General features: G+C 46.5%; 1 protein-coding gene across 3 annotated transcripts in view; it reads right to left on the bottom strand.

Annotated features, from left to right (window-relative positions):
- The window catches only part of LOC147420610 (las1-like family protein), a 70,243-nt gene extending 52,352 nt beyond the window's left edge, over positions 1-17,891 (bottom strand). The window contains exons 1-2 of one of the 3 annotated variants that reach the window (XM_086504776.1): positions 17,581-17,891; positions 17,271-17,402 (exon numbers count right to left, since the gene is read on the bottom strand). In XM_086504776.1, coding sequence (XP_086360902.1) covers positions 17,271-17,393 — 123 coding nt within the window. In that variant the 5' untranslated portion in view covers positions 17,394-17,402; positions 17,581-17,891. The remainder of the gene's footprint in view (positions 1-17,270; positions 17,403-17,580) is intronic. The other 2 variants (XM_086504775.1, XM_086504777.1) reach the window with 2 other exon arrangements.
- Between the last annotated feature and the right edge of the window lie 388 nt (positions 17,892-18,279).

Below are 18,279 nucleotides of genomic sequence, written 5' to 3'. Positions count from 1 at the left end.
AAGCAGTGGGCCCGCCAAATGAACTAGAGTGTCAGGCCACAGACGAGCTCCCAACACACCTCTCTCACTGCACCACTCCTCAGGGGTAAGCTCTATGGCAAGCTGCAGTGTAGGTCATCACTATCATCCTACTCGTGGAAGCCAACTCAAAATGGAGCACCCATGTGAGTGGACCAGGCTGCAACACCCCAAGTGTATTGTCGAGTTGTGGAAAGAGATGGCATCAACCGAAGAACCGGAAGCCAAACCTGTTGTGCCATGGGACAGTCCCACAGACAGTGACGCTGGCTCTCCAAAGGATAGCCACAAGTTGCACATGTTGTCAAGAAGCCGTTGTGTACTAGCCAGCTCCCAACGGTTGTAGCTCTGTGTGCAGCTAGCCACTCGAACAAAGTAACTCTCCTCGACTGCCTACAGCCCCACAACCGCTCCCAAAAACCTGACAAGAACTTAACTGTGAGACCCTCCTCCTGCCAATGAGGTGCTGCAGCAAGACGAGCCTCTCTCCGTGCTGTCAGTATCTGATGCTCCAATCGCACTATATACTGGAAAAAGGGGATCCCTAGGTGATCGGCTGAAGAGGAGGAATCCCTCCAAAACCACTCTACAAGGTCCCAGTGTACTAGAGGGCAGCTCTCTCAAGCCCAAAGCCGGCAATGGCATGTCTGAAGATCTATTGGGTCAAGATCTATGACACAGGTCTTCCCAATGATGCCCGCAACTCGTACCCTCTCAAAGCAACACTCTGCAACCTGAGGAGCCTCTACTGCGACTCTGTGAAAGCGCCCCTCTCCCTGAACCTCAAAGAACATGAGGGGTACGGACTCTGAGCAAGCTCGTACTGCAATGAGGACCTCCAGTCGCGTGAGGGCTCCTATCCATCTGGGAGTTGTTGCCTCTAGAAGGGTGAGCCACTCAGCTGGTATAGCCTCTGTAATATCCTGACACATGAAGCTAATCATCTGTTCATCAATCTCCAGCTGCTCATTAATGTCGTGCATCATATTCATGTAATCATCCTTGAGCTTCAAGAGACTCCTCTCATGGAAAAGCTCCGGCGTCTTGTAGAAAGGATGAAGCAATGCAGCCATCCCATGAATGGGATGACTCATAAAGGTCCATCGCCTTTCTACAATGGCCAAGATGTCATCTCGGCTGAAAATTTCAGCAATAAAACAAAGTTGAATTGAGTCACGCCGCAAATTGAAATGACAACAAAAGGTTTTGCAATGAAATCAACTATCAATTTCAAAAGACAAGTACTTACTAGTCCTGTGTCACAAATTTGCACTCTGTAATGTGTCTCTTCATCTCCATGAAGAGATGATAGACTAAGCCCAATGTAGAGCCATCCATGTCTGTGACTCGTAAAAGCACATAACTGGCTGCAATGCCCCTGTCAAACTCTAAACATGTGTCCAAAAGGATTCATTGAGCATGAAACCGGCCCGTAGGGCAGTAGACTTTAGCTTTCACCCGATCTCTACACCGTTAAACTTTACTTTACGACACAAAGGAACTTCAAGAATAAACCTGTGACTGGGAATTACACTTCAAAACAAACCACGACTTGGCAGCTAGAATGCTCCCAAGCAGACAGAAACACCATGTAGGCCCCAAAGACTTGCGCCCCTTTCGGTATTTCTTTATTCTTATAAACTTGAGCAGATCTATAAACTTCTGCACGTTGTCCCGTTTTTATCGGGATGAAATTCCCCTATTTTAACCCGATTTTGGCAACATAACCACAGTAGAAGTCTCCACGAACAAAATCCCAAGTACACGAAGACTTTCCACGCACTTTAGAGCACTTTACAAAACCTGGCGAGAAATTACAGCACGCTGGATTCTCTGTTTTACGCTCTGATTCGCGTGCCAATCGCTTCTGTGGATAGCCCTCGAGCTCTCACACTTGTAGGGTCACTCGCCCCTTGAGTTAGACGAGATTCCTCACGGGAAATCTCTCTACATTGTCATGTACAAGCACCCAATGCTTTCCCGAGGTTCCCCGGGCAAATAAACGATCTGAACACTTTCATCTAACCCTCACCAAGTCCATGGCTGTAATTGCAAGTTTTTGACACAATTTCGCCAACATAACTGCGCAAAAATCCCTACAAGTCAAAAGTACACGTTAAGGACACTTTCCCTTGCGGTTTGGAAGCTTTCCAGTGAGCTGCAGGTCAATTTCAACATGCTTTACTTTCCTGTTTTGTCACTGTCACGTGCCCAAAGCTCTGTCTAAGCATCCCACGGCTTTCCTGAGGCTCCCCGAGCAATGTCCTGCAATTTAGGTGTGAAACCCTAGACCTGCAGAAAAACACAGCAGGCTGTAATTTTCTGTTTTGGATCATTTTGGACGGAGCGAACATGTCTATGCGTGTCTCAAACGCTCCCGCACGCAATGGAACACTTCCGTTGTAAATTGGACAAGTTTTCACACGAGAAAACTCTCCATTTTTTCATTTCTTCGCGATGGAATTGTGCGTACTTGTAAGGGATTAGCAATTAGCTAATCCGGTTGTTCCTGTGCAGAAGGCTCTTGCCTTGGCAAACGCGCATAAAACCCCCAGAACTATACATGGTCATCTGAGAAGCCCAACTAGATGGGCATTACAATATGTGCAAAGGGGGGAGAGAGATGCGCAAGAGTAAATCATCGTGCTACATAGAGCAAGGGAGAGGGAGAAGGCAAGCTTTCCATTAAAGCTGTGATCGCCTCCACCCACTACTCACACACACTGTGTAGCACGCTTCAACAAAAATCAGCCTCCACCCTCAACTTTGGGCGCCCCCCTCTTGGATAAGGCTTCGAGAGACTGTGTGTTGGCTTGCATGCAGCTCCCTGACTGCCATGTGTTCATTTGACTCCCTTTGGTTTAATTTCCTAGTACCCACCAACTTATAAAGTGTAGCGAGGGGCCTAAATGACTTTGAACTGAGCCTAGCCAACCTTTTACTGCTCGGATTTCAGTGCCAACTGGCCCGACCATCTCGTGGGGACATGCCCTTCCCAACTGCGGGTGAAACTCTCGATCGTCGACCATTTCACACTGGCAACACAATGTCCGACCATCTGTGACTTCAAAAAGAGGGTCCCAAAAACTGAATAAAAATCAAGGAAAAGAAACCAGTAACTAAGGTTAGTGGTTGCCAAAGCCTCGTGACATACCCCCCTCTTGAAATCGCAAACGTCCTCGATTGCATGCCAGATATACATGCCACAGATGATTTAGTGTGGTTGGCACCCTTTTATCATTGCATGTATCTGCAAGACATTGGTATGCTCCTTCCAATACGGGTTGCATGGCTTAGGCATGATGATTCTGTTGCAAGCAGCAAGACAAACACGAGAGAGAGATCTCTGCAGTGAACCGTCTCTGGAGTTTGCACCTAGTGTTCAAACGTCTACGAATTGAGGCCTAGTTGAAGAGAAACCCTCAGCCACGCAAAAAGGTCGAACAAATTTATTTATTTTTTAAAGCACCGTACGGATCGCTCCGTACGTTATGGATCAGTACAGAACATCCGTACGATATGGATAAGTTCTGTACGAGTTGAAACTACCTTGCTCTGCACCCCCCTCATGCCTCGTAGCTAGATGCTTTGAACCTCCTCGGACAATCCTCAAAACTGAAGCCAGTCGCCAAGAGTGCAGCTGGACCCCTTGCCATGGGACCCCAAGAAACATGAGGCCTACTACCAACCAAGTGGCCTCTCTGAGTGCTAAACATGGGGTTCCAAACACAAGCACTCCTCCGTGCAAGTAGCCTGATGCTGCTCCAAGCCACTCCTCAATTGCTTCCAAGACCTAAGCACGCTCGCAACAAACCGATCCTCCAACCTCATGCTCAAGCCAACTCTGCGCATCTCTGTGAAAATCCACCTAATGGAAGGGCTCCAAGGGCCGCCCGCATGGGGCATTCGAGCTCGAAGCCGGTGAAGCAACAACTCCTTCCAGGGCTCATCCCCTAGAAGCAGTCCTCTGACCACAAACTTCCCAAGGAGGGCTCTGCTCTGCTATGATGGGTCGATGATCCCCAAGCCCCCCTGAGAACAAGGTAAGGTGAAGACCTGTCAGGCCACTTTTGCCCGGGCTCACTGGGTGTCGCGTCCTGATCACAGAAAGTTCCTGATCAACCTCTCAAGCTGGCTGATACAAGAGCTCAAGAAGATCCAGCAAGACGTGATGTACCACATAGTAGCCAACAGCACCTGGTTGGCCACTACAACTCTTCCTGCCAAAGAAAGTCATGTCGAACTCCAGTGAAGCAATTTCCTCCTAATGGACAAGAGGAGGGGAGCAGTCTGTTGCTCAAGGGACAAGCCCAAGCCAACCTGACAACCCAGATAGGTACTGGAGACCCTGGGGGAATCCACATGAAGTCCTCACCTGACGACCAATCCGGTGTATGAGCACTGCCAGGCCAAAAAGCCACTCTTCCTCCCGTTGATTAGTGCTTTTGATGCACAACAAAACACCTCAAGAGCCTACTCACACCTATGCAGATTGGTCTCCTAGCCCTTTCAACAAATCACAATAGAAGTTGATAGCAACTGCACGCATATCCTCAGACTCTGACGCAACTGACCCGTCGCCTCAACTGACTGACACAAGTGTGCGCACAGGGGGGGGCACCGTCTCAAAGAGCTCCCCAGTACTGTCACCCACCTGGATCCACTAAGATGCCTGCCGATGGAAGGCAAACTCATGACGCCACTCCTCAATGCTAGTCAACTCCTGTCGAGCCTACTCCATCATCTCCTCGAACCACGGACTGTCTGCGTGGTGCTCCTGCATCCTCTGCAAGGAAACAATGCCCCGTCGGAGACGCTTCTCCTCCTCCCTGGCTGTAGCCAAGCAAGCTATAGACTCCTGGAGGAAGAAGCGACTAAGCTCAACTGTAAGGTGCAGCGGAAGTGAATGTTGAACTTTGCTCAAGATGAGTGCTCCGAACTGTGCTCAAGGGTTCCTTTTACTTACAAAAGGGAGAGCCTTCCGTTCCTTTAGTGAGAGAGTGCAATAAACGCAAACAAAGTGGTGAACACTGTGAATGAAGGTGCATGAGACTGAGAGATAGAGAGAGAAGAATATGACACTGGAAAGTTGTCAAACCCTCCTCCGAAGGCCCTTCTCTCGATGGCGAGAGAAGTCTATTCTATTGATTGCACAAATCTCTACAATGCTTGGACTTGCCGACGATGAGGACGACGATGAGATGGGCTGAAATCTGAAAACGCAAAGGGCTGAAATCTGCAAATATTTTATCTGCTGAATTCTGACTCTATGTCGGTGACGATGTCGATGACAAGACGACAACACGCTGAAAATGCAGATGCTGAAATCTGCGTTTTCCGGGCTGAATCTGCAAACTGCGCTGGATCTGACCGCGCGGCGAGGATCTGCTGCGGGAAGGTGAGATCTCCGAGGTTCGGGGGTTCTACTATAGGTACTAACTGCTGAAAACTGAAAACGCTGAGTCTAGGGCTGATTCCGTCTTGAAGATCTGCAAAAACGTTGAACCATGGCGAGTGAGGATATCCCACCTACACACACTTTTGATTTTGAGCACGTAGATCAAAATCAGAGCACCACGGGTACTGCTGATCTGCAAACCAAAAATGCTAGGGGCCGAAATCTGTCTTTGCTGAGGAAACTGCTAACGCTAGGGCTGATCTGCTGTCGCTGGGGAATCTGCTTTCGCTAGGGCTGATCTGCTGTGTCTTGTGGTCGCCAGGGTTGATCTGCCATGCAAAAACGCCAAGGTTGTCTTGTGGATGCAAAACGCTAGCCTTGTTGCTGTGTTGCAAAAACGCTAGGCCTTGCTGGGGGGGCGGGGGGGGGGGAGGAGGGGGGAGGGGGGGATTCCTGCTGAGAAGGTGCCTGTTGAACCGAAGCTGTTGAACCGAAGCTCATGCTGCCTCTTCTGCCAGAAATGCTAGCGCTAGGGTTTCTTTATGTACTTGCTTATGAAAATTGCCCTACCCAGTTTCCAACAAAAGTCACTTAAAAATAATAAGTGAAAAATGTCAAAAATAGGGAAAATAGGTTCTGTGCATTGAAAAATGCTCCTGATGGATTCTGATGGTAACGCTGATAATCATGTTGTGTGCAACCAGAGGATATGCATCTACTCTAAGTGTCTAGACATGCACAGTCTGCGAACAAACTCACAAAAGTGCAAGATCATTTCCTATTCTAGACTGACTTGATTGAACTGCACCCTGGTCATGCTGTAGCTTGTCCACAGACACATAGGGTTTGATCTGTCACGTGACATCCCCTCCTTTTCAAAGTGAGGTACTAGTACCAAAGTGTATGGCGTCGAGGGAGATCGCCAACAATGTCTGGAATCCTGGAAAGGACTCTTCGTCGGCCCACTCTGATGCGTGGGTCGTGCGATACTTGAACTTCATAAAGGTCTGCAATGCTTGCTTCTTTGGGCAGCGCCGAAAGCGACACAAAGGCTTCTGTGGCTCCTTGAATGCTTCAACTTCATCTATAGTCATGCGTCTACCTTCTTCAAGAATCTCCGAGGCTGAAAATTCCTGAAACCACTTCCAACACAAAAACATGAACATACCCATTCCATGTGTCACAAGACAGGCACCACGTGCCAATAGAAAAGAACAGACTGAAACAGACTTTTAGCACTTGAATAACAACTGAATTGAACGAGAGAGAGAGAGAGAGAGAGACGACACGCGACACGGAGTGGCGAAATTCCACCCCAGAGAGTATTGGCCCCAAACCTTGGCGCCCCTTTCGGTATTTCTTTATATTGCATCATCAAAGTACAAGCCGGTACTCCAGACTCTGCACCTTCTCCAGGAAGCATGCCAGAGAATGAGCCCTAACCTCATATTTAAAGGCCCTAGGCCCCAAAAGCAGTTTACAATGAAAAGCCTTTAAGCTCAAAAGCATATGGTCCAAAAGCAAAAAAGCTGTCAGCGTAAATCACGGAAATCCGTACAGCTTGCCACGTCATCAGCCAGCGCAATTTTCGAAAACCTCCCTGTTGCTCTTAGGGTTAGGGGTAGGGTTTCTGCAGTTTTAGGGTTAGGTTTTCAAAATTAGGGTTTGTAGGTTATAGGGTTAGGGTTTCCAAAATTAGGGTTTCAACAGTTAGGGTTTTTGGCAAAAATTAGGGTTAGGGTTTCTGCTCTCGGGCAACCACGTCATCACTTTGTGACAGTTTAGGCTCCTCGGGCACATCTGTAAGTTGACTCCATTCTTTAGGCTTTGACATGTCGGCAGTTTATTACATCTCCCCTTCTTGAAAGAGAGTAATCGTCCGCGATTACAGCATATCTGCAAAACAACTCAAGTTAGCTCAAAAAAAATTCCGAGGGACATTCTGATGGACAATCAGTTTGCTCTTTATATCAAGGAGTTAGCTTCTCCTTTCGTCCAGATCAGGACTCTTGATATTCCGGCGTAGTAAAATTAGCCATCACACCCAGACCGTACTGATCATCCACGGGTGGCGATGCACTAAAACTACATACCTAGGCAATCTCATTCAATCAGGAATATTCAATAATTGGCACATCACAATGCAACACAAATGCTCACATATGCATGTTACAAGACATAGAAACATAAAGCCGCCGATGAACACTCCTCCCGCATAACCTAACAAGGTCCGGGCCGGGAGATATTCAACGACTTCCTCATCACTCCTCCCGCATAACCTAAAAAGGTCCGAGCTGGGAGATATAGAGGCCTTTTACAACCAAACGCCCCCCAGACCGCAGCCTACGTCGTTTGGAGGTGCTGAGAGTAACCACTGCTCAGACTTCTTAATACTCCTCCCGCATAACCATCCAGGTCCGGGCCGGGAGTCACAACAACAATTATTTTACAAGCATACAACCAAACGCTCCCCAGGCATTGGCTTGCGTCGTTTGGAGGTTTTCTAGCATACAACGGAACGCTCCCCAGGCATCGGCCTGCGTCGTTCCGAGGTTTTCAAACATACAACAAAACGCTCCCAGGCATCGGCCTGCATCATTCCGAGGTTCAAACAATACCAAAACAGTATTTCTCACTTCTCCACCCGGGAATAAAATCACCAATCATTGAAACCAGTATCAAACCAGAGTCAAACAATTCAAATCGGCACCAAAACAGGTTCAAAACAGATAGCATCCATTTCAAACAAATTCCAATCAAGATCACCAAACAAGATCAAACAGACCTCAAACTTAAAAAGCAATCTCAACATCAGTCGAGCTCGAAAAGTCAACCGACTTTCCATCCTGAAACCTGCACCAAAAATTAGGGTTTGGTTTCTTCCATAAGATCGTAGCCGAGCACAACATGGTCCATCAGCTCTTGGACAAACAATGTTTCTTTGACGGCGATGGTAGTCCCAAGATAGCAATTGCACTCGACCTCCAAGGTCATTTGCTCATAAAGAGACATCTACTAAGAGATGTCGAGAAATTTCAAGTTATAATCTGCTAGGGTTTCCATGGCAAGTATTTCAGGACACCCCACTCTGCCAGAAGTTGCACTCCAAAGGAAGATGTCAGAAACCATATAACTTCGGGCAAAATTTTTCTTGAAAGCTTGCCAAGTACTTGGAGTATGCTCCTTGGTAGCTATAGACATCAACATCTGCATAGCACTACTTCTGAGAAAAAAAAAAGTGACTTGAAACAAATCTGGATCCTTCTCTTGTAAGTGATTTTAATTGGCTTATGCCCTGTAAAACATGAGCGGTGAAGACGGGAGCGCGCCTAATGCGCGATGAAGTAAGGGTGGGAGTGCCTAATAAGTCTGGGTTGGAGGCCGAAGATACCTCGAATAAATTGGCTAATAAGTCTGGGTTGGAGGCCGAAGATACCTCGAATAAATTTCCAATAAGTATGGGTTGGAGGCCGAGGTTGGAGGCCGAAGATACCTCGAATAAATTTCCAATAAGTCTGGGTTGGAGGCCGAGGTTGGAGGCCGAAGATACCTGAATAAATTTCCAATGGCTCTGTCTGCTCTTTGCAGGACCGGTATGCTTTCAGAAAAGCACACGCCTGATGCTCTGATACCACTGTCACAAGACGGGCACCACGCGCCAATAGAAAAGAACAAACTGAAACAGACTTTTAGCACTTGAATAACAACTGAATTGAAAGAGAGAGAGACGACACGCGACACGGAGTGGCGAAATTCCATCCCAGAGAGTATTGGCCCCAAACCTTGGCGCCCCTTTCGGTATTTCTTTATATTGCATCATCAAAGTACAAGCCGGTACTCCAAACTCTGCACCTTCTCCAGGAAGCATGCCAGAGAATAAGCCCTAACCTCATATTTAAAGGCCCTAGGCCCCAAAAGCAGTTTACAGTGAAAAGCCTTCAAACTCAAAAGCATCTGGTTTCTGAAGTTTTAGGGTTAGGGTTTCCAAAATTAGGGTTTCAGCAATTAGGGTTTTTGGCAGAAAATAGGGTTAGGGTTTCTGCTCTCGAGCAGCCACGTCATCACTTTGTGACAGTTTAGGCTCCTCGGGCACATCTGTAAGTTGACTCCATTCTTTAGGCTTTGACACGTTAGCAGTTTGTTACACCATGTAAAGCGACTAGAAAAATTCTAGTCTTCTCTAAAGACTGTGCATGCAATGTAGATGAAAATATAGACGGAGTGTCAAACCGTTCATCAAACACACACAAACAATGGAGTCGAATCTTGACTTTCTGATCTACATCAATCAACTCTGGTAAAACACAATGGAAATGCCGATGCTAGATGCTCGATCCTTCTTGTGCTCTTTCGGAAATTGTGTCATGCCAAGGAAGAGACATGGAATGTAAATTCCTTGAATGCAACCATTTCATCTTTTCATGAGAAATCCGCATACATCCGTGCTCATTCATGAGTGAATCGTGCTCAACGTACAATATGGCATACCTTTGGAAAGGGATCACATAAAGACGCTGACTAAAATACAGGAGATATCACGAATGAAACACTCGAACAATGCGTGCTGACTAATCATGCGAACACATAGTACTTCCTGTGGGGGTTCTTTGGACCTAGGCTCGAGAGCCAAGATCGGTTCTTTGGGATCTATCGAATCTTCTTGTGGGGGATCTGTGGACCTCGACTCGAAAGCCAAGATCGGTTCTTTGTGATCGATCGAATCTGCAATGAGATTAGCTTCACTAGAGAAAGTATCAACTAACACATCATCCTTGTGAACAATCACATCATCTTCATGCAAATCATCATGCTTGTGAGAAATCACATCTTGATCATCATGCAAATCATCATGCTTGTCCTTATCATCCAAATTATCATGTTCATCATTATCATGCAATTCATCATGCTTAGCATCATGCAAATCCTGTGTGTCATGCTTTGGAGAAGAAGAGACTGAGAGAGTCGGAGAAGAAGAGACTGAGAGAGTCTCCTTTTCCTGAATCTCTTGCATCTGTGCCTGAACTTGAGAAAAGAGTCGCAACATCTCTTTCATTCTTGCTTTGTTCTCACAATCAAATTTTGCTTCTCTTTCGTCGCGCTCATGCGCTATGGCTGCCATCCTTTCTTGGTACTTACGATCAGTTTTTGCCATTCTTGCTTCGCTTTCTAACTTCCTATCCATCATCATCTTGTCGAAAGCTTCCATAGGAGTTAGTGCAATCCTTGGCGTAGATGGGGAAGGGTCGGAAAAACCTCCTGGTGAGGAAAACTCTTCTTCGCCACTCCCATGCTCACCACCTCCAAGCGAAGTATCCATTCCGCTTCGAGTCATCACCATCCACTGAAGTCTTGGGTTCTTGTGAATTCTTGTGGTCTTGGGTTCTTAAGTTCTCAAGGAACTTGGGTTCTTGGGGGTCTTGGTTCTTGGGGTTCTTGAGTTCTTGAGGTTCTTCTTTAGCTTGCAATCTGTGTTAGAGAAGGATCTTCTCTTCACTCGAGTTCTGCTCTTTTCCGTGGATGCACCCCTTGGCGGCCTTGCGCTCACACCAAGGTTGCTTTTTCCCACCTCACGTCGATTGGCCGGTCGCTAAGTGCACGGTCCGCTCTCAATGAGTGAAAAGAGGCACAAGGGGAGGCTGGACAAGCCCTTCTTTCTTGGGTTTCCTGTCACTCTTCAAAAACACGATTAGGAATCAACACGCCCAAGAGGACTTGGGTTACAAGCGACCGCAACAAGCAAAAAAAAAAATGTGGTTCTTTCCTTGAGTGATACAGAACACTGCCAAAGCTCTGATACCAATGTAAGGTGCAGCCGAAGTGAATGTTGAACTTTACTCAAGATGAGTGCTCCGAACTATGCTCAAGGGTTCCTTTTACTTACAGAAGGGAGAGCCTTCCGTTCCTTTAGTGAGAGAGTGCAAGAAACGCAAACAAAGTGGTGAACACTGTGAATGAAGGTGCATGAGACTGAGAGATAGAGAGAGAATAATACGACACTGGAAAGTTGTCAAACCCTCCTCCGAAGGCCCTTCTCTCGAGGGTGAGAGAAGTCTATTCTATTGATTGCACAAATCTCTACAATGTTTGGACTTGCCGACGATGAGGACGACGACGAGATGGGCTGAAATCTGAAAACGCAAAGGGCTGAAATCTGCAAATCTTTTATCTGCCGAATCCTGACTCTATGTCGGTGACAATGTCGATGACAACGATGCGACGACAACACACTGAAAATGCAGATGCTGAAATCTGCCTTTTTCCGGGCTGACTCTGCAAATTGCGCTTGATCTGACCATGCAGCGAGGATCTGTTGCGTAAAGGTGAGCTCTGCGAGGTTCGGGGGTTCTACTGCATGTACTGACTGCTGAAAACTGAAAACGCTGAGTCTAGGGCTGATTGTGTCGCGAAGATCTGCAAAAACACTGAGGTTGATCTGCAAACCAAAAATGCTAGGGGCCGAAATCTGTCTTTGCTGAGGAAACTGCTAACGCTAGGACTGATTTTCTGTCGCTGGGGAATCTGCTATCGCTAGGGCTGATCTTCTGTGTCTTGTGGTCGCCGGGGCTGATCTGCCATGCAAAAACGCCAAGGCTGTCCTGTGAATGCAAAACGCTAGCCTTGTTGTTGTGTTGCAAAAACGCTAGGCCTTGCCGGGGGGGGGGGGGGGGGGGGGTCCTGCTGAGAAGGTGCCTGTTGAAGTGAAGCTCCTGCTGCCTCTTCTGCCAAAAATGCTAGCGCTAAGGTTTCTTTATGTACTTGCTTATGAAAATTGCCCTACCCAGTTTCCAACAAAAGTCACTTAAAAATAATAAGTGAAAAATGTCAAAAATAGGGAAGATAGGTTCTGTGCATTAGAAAATGCTCCGGATGGATTCTGATGGTAATGTTGATGATCATGCTGTGTGCAACCAGAGGATATGCATCTACTCTAAGTGTCTGGACATGCACGCTCTGTGAACAGGCTCACAAAAGTGCCAGATCACTTCCTATTCTAGACTGACTTGACTGAACTGAACCGTGGTCATGCTGTAGCTTGTCCACGGACACATAGGGTTGGATGTGTCACGTGACATCAACTGACATCAACGAGTCCAAAGACCACTCTACAAGCAGGGGTGTCTTGCATGTCCAAACTATCGAGTCCAAAGTGCCACCACCCGCTCTCTAAGCTCTGGATCTAGCAAGACCCTCTCAGGGATGCGCAGCATTGTACGCCCCCCTCCTCCGTCTGTCTGTCACAGTGAGAATCATTGGCGCATGGTCGAAAAAAGTAGTCCCTGCCAGAATGCAAACACATCCACCCATGTCACAGATGTGCTCACTGGCATAGAAGTGATCTATCCGAGATAGATTCACTCCTACTCTGCAGTCAGAGCGAGAGAAAGACAAGTTGTCTGGGGACCGCACAAAGCCTGTATGCTGCCAAACATCGAAAACCCTCAAGGTCATACATAGACGCTCCCAAGCTGCCAACTCAGCCCCGTGCACTGTAGCATGACTACCTCCAATCCTGTTTGAGGGGTCCTCCAGCATGTTGAAGTCTTACCCAACACACCACTCCTCTGCATGCGGCAAAGAGACTACAATATGTGACCAAAATTTTGCTCGTGCATTTGCCACAATGGGCACATATATGTTCAGGAAGCCCATGAGGCAACCCTGGACCTGCATAGTAATCCATTGAGCCCTACCTGGCACAATAATACCTCAGCCCACAATGGTCTGCTGCCATGAGTCCACAATAGTCATACATACCCCTCTTGGATGCCTCCAAGCCCAAATGCAGCTGACCAAAATGTCTCATAACTACCACACAAAATCTGACCACTTCGCCTAATGCAGATCTCACAAGATGATGCTCCTGAAGCATACGAATATTAATCACACTACCCACAAGGCATTGCTGAAGCTCCTGACGCAAGCGGCCCAATTGACACTGAAACTTGGGTTCACCTGCACATTCCATGAAACAATCCATATGGAGCCTGAAACCGGCCCGTAGGGCAGTAGACTTTGGCTTTCACCCAAAACCTTACTTTAGACTTTAGGACACAAAGAAACTTCGCAAAAAAAACCTGTAACGGGAATTGACACTTCAAACACACACGGCCTGGAAGCTAGAGCGCTACCAAGCAAACGCCGACAACTGTTGGCCCAAAAGATTGGCGCCCCTTTTGGTATTTCGTTATTCTTGGTGCAAAGAAACAATCCGATCACTTTCACCTAATTCCCACCAAGCTGTCCAGACCTGTCCATGGATGTAATCGCAGGTTTTTGACCCAATTTCGCCAACATAACAGCACAAAATCCCTGTAGGTCAAAAATACACGCCTAGGATGTTTTACCCCGCATTCTGGAAGATTTACGGTGAGCTGCAGGTCAATATCAGCGTGCTGTAATTTTCTGTTTTGCCACTATTAGGTGCCTACAGCCCTGTACACGCATCCCGAGGCCTTTTCGAGGCTCCCCTGGGGATTCCTTGCAGTTTAGGTGCGAAACCCTAAACCTGCAGAAAAACACAACAAGCTGTAATTCTCTGTTTTGGACCGTTTCAAGCGGAGTGAGCAAGCCTACGTGTGTCTCGGGTGCTCCCGCACGCAATGGAACAGTTCCACTTCGAAACAGACGAGTTTTTACGCGAGAAAACTCTTCGTTTTCGCAATCCTTCGCGATGGAACTGTGCGTACTTGTGCGGGATTAGCAATTAGCTAATTCGTTTCCTGTTCAGAAGGCTCTTGCCTTGGCAAGCGCGCATAAACCCTCAGAACTGTACATGGTCAACTGAGTAGCCCATCTAGTGGGGCATTACCATATGTGCCAAAGGGGGGAGAGAGATACGCGAGAGCAAGTCATCGCGTTGCATGAGACAAGGGAGAAGGCAAGCTTTCCATTAAAGTTGTGATCACCTGCACCCACTACTCACCCACACACTGTAAGTCACAGTGAGTTGCAAATCAGCCTCCTCTCTCAATTTGGGCGCCCCCCCTCTTGCTGATGCTTCTGGCAAATCACTCTAGAGCCGCCATGTGTCCAGTTTGTCTCTTTAGAGTTAATTCCTAGTACCCACCGACTTTAAGTGTAGTGAGGGGGCCTAATTGACTTTGAACTAAGCCTAGACACCCTTTTACTCCTCAGATTCCAGTGCCGACTAGCCCGACCATCTCGTGGCGACCTGCCCTTCCCAAGTGCGGGCGAAACTCTCGGTCGTCGGCCATTTCACACTGACCATGCAATGTCAAGCCATTTGTGACTATAAAAAGAGGGTCCCAAAAATTAAATAAAAATCATCGGAAAGAAACCAACAACTAAGGTTAACAATTGCCACGTCCTCGTGACAGTAATTAGCACTTGCCACGTCCTTGTGACATACCCCCCTCTTGAAATCGCAAACGTCCTCAATTGCATGCCATATATACTTGCCATTCATGATCTTGTCTTGTTAGCGCGCTTTTATCATCGCATGTACCCGCAAGAAAGGTCATAACACATAGATACAAATGACTTAATGAGACCTTCATACTTTTGTCATTTCCATCTATGATAGAAGTGAGCATAATACCTTTGACACTTGAAGAGCGATGCACACTTCTATTGCACTGAATCCGTATGTACATTTGATGTGCTACCTCCATCATTACCCCTCCTTTGAACACGTTGGGTTGGTGCGTACGTAAGCTGTAACCCAAAGGCCTCAAGGTAAAGCTGCAATACATTTGGTGACTCTCACAGTTTATGCTCTTCCATCCACTTTGCATCCATAGGTGGATAGTTCTTGAACTTCACCAAATAGCGTCTTGAAACTTGTCCCTTAACTTTTCTTTCTTTATGTGCCAAAACCTGCTCGGGTACCAAGATCTCATCAAGTTCATTGACTTCAAGCTGATCTCTTGTGGCATACCTTCTGGCACATCACCCACAAAGGGTCTTAGAAGACTCACATGAAACCCATTATGGATCTTCCAAGTGTCAAGCAATTTCAGCCTATAAGCAACATCGCTGATCTTATCAAGCTCTTGAAAAGACCCATAGTAACGCATGTTGAGCTTCGGAAACAATCTTTGCTTGCCCTTCATCTTCCTTAACCTTGCCTTTTCAAACCGTAAAAGTACCCAATCACGAGGTGAAAACAGCAGTTCACAACGGTGACAATCAGAAGACCTTTTCTACTTTGCCTAAGTCCTCTCCAAGGCAAGCTTGATCTTCTTATACATTTCATCCATGTTCTCAACATATCGATCTGTCATATCAATCTGCCTCAAAGATCTTGTCCTTTATATGCAAAATTCCACGATGCCCTACATACGGTTGGACATGACTTTCTACCATGACCTTACGTCGCAATGGCCTAGTAACACAAAGTCTCCCATGCATCATCATAAAACCGTCTTTGAGGAGGTAGTGCTCATGACGTTGCCCATCTTGCAACTGTTCAAAGATCCTTGCAAAATCTTCATCAGTAGCATGATGTTCCTTCATGTCATCGAGCTCGTGATGATAAGGAATTGACACACCTGAAATTTGTGGCTTTCTTGATAATGCATCAGCCACAACATTCTTCTTGCCTTCCACATGCATAATCTGGAAGTGGAACATAGAAAGAATGTTTGCCCATCGCATATGCCTTTCGGATAGCTTTGACTTGTCAAGAAGTATCGCAAGGTCTGATGATCTCTATGGACAACAAAATAAGCACCTAACAAGTAGTGCTTCCAGCTAGAGAGCGCATGAATGATGGCCAAAAACTCTTTCTCATAGATTTGTATAATCTTTTCTGGCCCTTGCAAGATTCTTCTCTCATAAGCTACTACCCGATCATCTTGCATTAGCATTGCTCCGATGCTATTGCCACACGCGTCACACTGGACCACAAATGACTTCCTAAGATGTGGTAAAACAATCACACGATCTAAAGTCAACTTTTCCTTTAAGAGACTGAAAGTTGAAATCTCTTTTTGGGTCCATCTGAAAGTGACCTCTTTCTTTTGCAAAGCGTGAAGAAGGGAAGCTATCTCTGCAAAATTCTTGATAAACCTTCTGTGGTATGAGAACAATCCCAAGAAGCTTCGCACATCGTGCACAGTCTTTAAGTCTGGCCATGTCTTAATAGCTTCAACCTTTGCGGAATCCATTCAGACACCATCCTTTGACACTATGTGGCCAAGAAAGTGGATCTCTGTACTATTGACTATGGTATTCACTTTTTTGGGCGGTGATATTCTTGTTGGTCCCAATGGTTTTGATTGGGCAGGTTGTGTTTCCACACGGAGATCCACTATTGGTTATTTCCTTCTCTTTGGTAATTCTATCGTACCATGGATATGCCATTTCCCTCTTGAGTAACAGGTCTTAGTTCAACTCTCCTCGTCGGCTAGATCTTTAAGGTCTCTTGGGTTAGTTTCCTATGACGCTAAAACTCTCTTCTTCTCGAGTGTGTGTGGGTGTGTGTGTGTGTGTGCTAATAAAAAGAGGAAAATGGTATAACCTTCCTATCACCCAAGTGTGGTGGATTGGTTATGCCATTTCCCTCTTGAATAACAGGTCTTGAGTTCAACTCTCCTCCTCGGCTAGATCTTTAAGGTCTCTTGGTATAGTTTCCTACGACGTTAAAACTCTCTCTCTCTCTCTCTCTCTCTCTCTCTCTCTCTCTCAACACCTAGTTTGTCCCCTATTATCGACTCTCCTCTCCCAAAGAAAACAAGGAGATGACCTCTACAAAAGCTACTGTCAGTTTTAAAAGAGAGAGAGCAATGTGAGAAAATTACCATATGTACATAAGGGTGGGAATATTACTCGAGGTTTTCACAAAGCAGAATCAATGATTGGACAAGAAAAACATTGAGCCGGGTAGAGATACCTTGTTGAGAGCTGCAGAGACACGGTCAGGAGAGGAAGAAAAAACAGCTTCCCCGACTTCATTCCAGAGTCGCCAACTTTCCCATGGCACCGCCCTCAAAGCGCCATGTGCCCTTGCTTCCATCTGATAGCGCTGTTCAGAGTGAATCAACAGTACTTCGATTAGAACTCAAATTGTACTCCTCTGAACATGACACGAGAAAAAAAAAATGGAAGTTCTATAGGCATTCACTGGTGGCTGCAATCGAGATACATCTATTCAGAGTGCCACAGATGGCACACGAACGAACGAGAGAGAGAGAGAGAGAGACCCAAAGAGGAAGAGAGGCCGAGAGGTACCCAAACAATGGCTGCCAATATAATTCAGCGGGCAGGCAGTTGGTCGCAGCCGATTACACAATGTCAAACAACCATGGAAGCTCCACTTCAAGCAAGCAGTCACAACAAGACCAGGCGCAGCAAGCAGAGGCTAGGGCAGCGAGGTTCAAGCGGCCAGCATGCACATATGCGATGTATTGATCACCTTGTAGCTTATTAGTAGTGACTCTGCACAGGCAATATTTGTTGTTGGGGACATTTGGACGTTTCCATGAATATGTGATCACGTCAGTTTTGATACGAACTCATCTACACTATCTACACTAACATAATATGGCGGAAGGGGTAGCCCTTTACACTTGTCGATGTAAAATCTGCGAAATGAAAGCTGAACTCTAGAATTGAGAGAAGCCGCTGAGCATGAGAGAGAGAGAGAGAGAGAGAGAGAGAGAGAGTCCGCCAAAGGCACTAGTAGGAGCTATGTTACTTCCGGGCAATTTTTGGCCTGCTAAAGGCCTTGGTACCCCAAAGGTGAAGGTAGTTCAATTTCCATTGTTAGACATGTGTCCCTAAAGAACCTTAAAAGTCTTGTGAATAGAAAGAAGTTATAGCTTTTAAATGGTACGAGTGGACACTAATATCTAATGGCAGCAAGAACATAGAAGGTATATACAAACCCACACGCATGTCTA

The sequence above is a fragment of the Adiantum capillus-veneris genome, chromosome 28 (assembly GCF_014529385.1).
Source record: "Adiantum capillus-veneris isolate H3 chromosome 28, ASM1452938v2, whole genome shotgun sequence".
NCBI lineage: Eukaryota > Viridiplantae > Streptophyta > Polypodiopsida > Polypodiales > Pteridaceae > Adiantum > Adiantum capillus-veneris.
The sequence above is the reverse complement of the archived record's forward strand: the minus strand, read 5'-3'. Positions and strand labels throughout refer to the sequence as shown.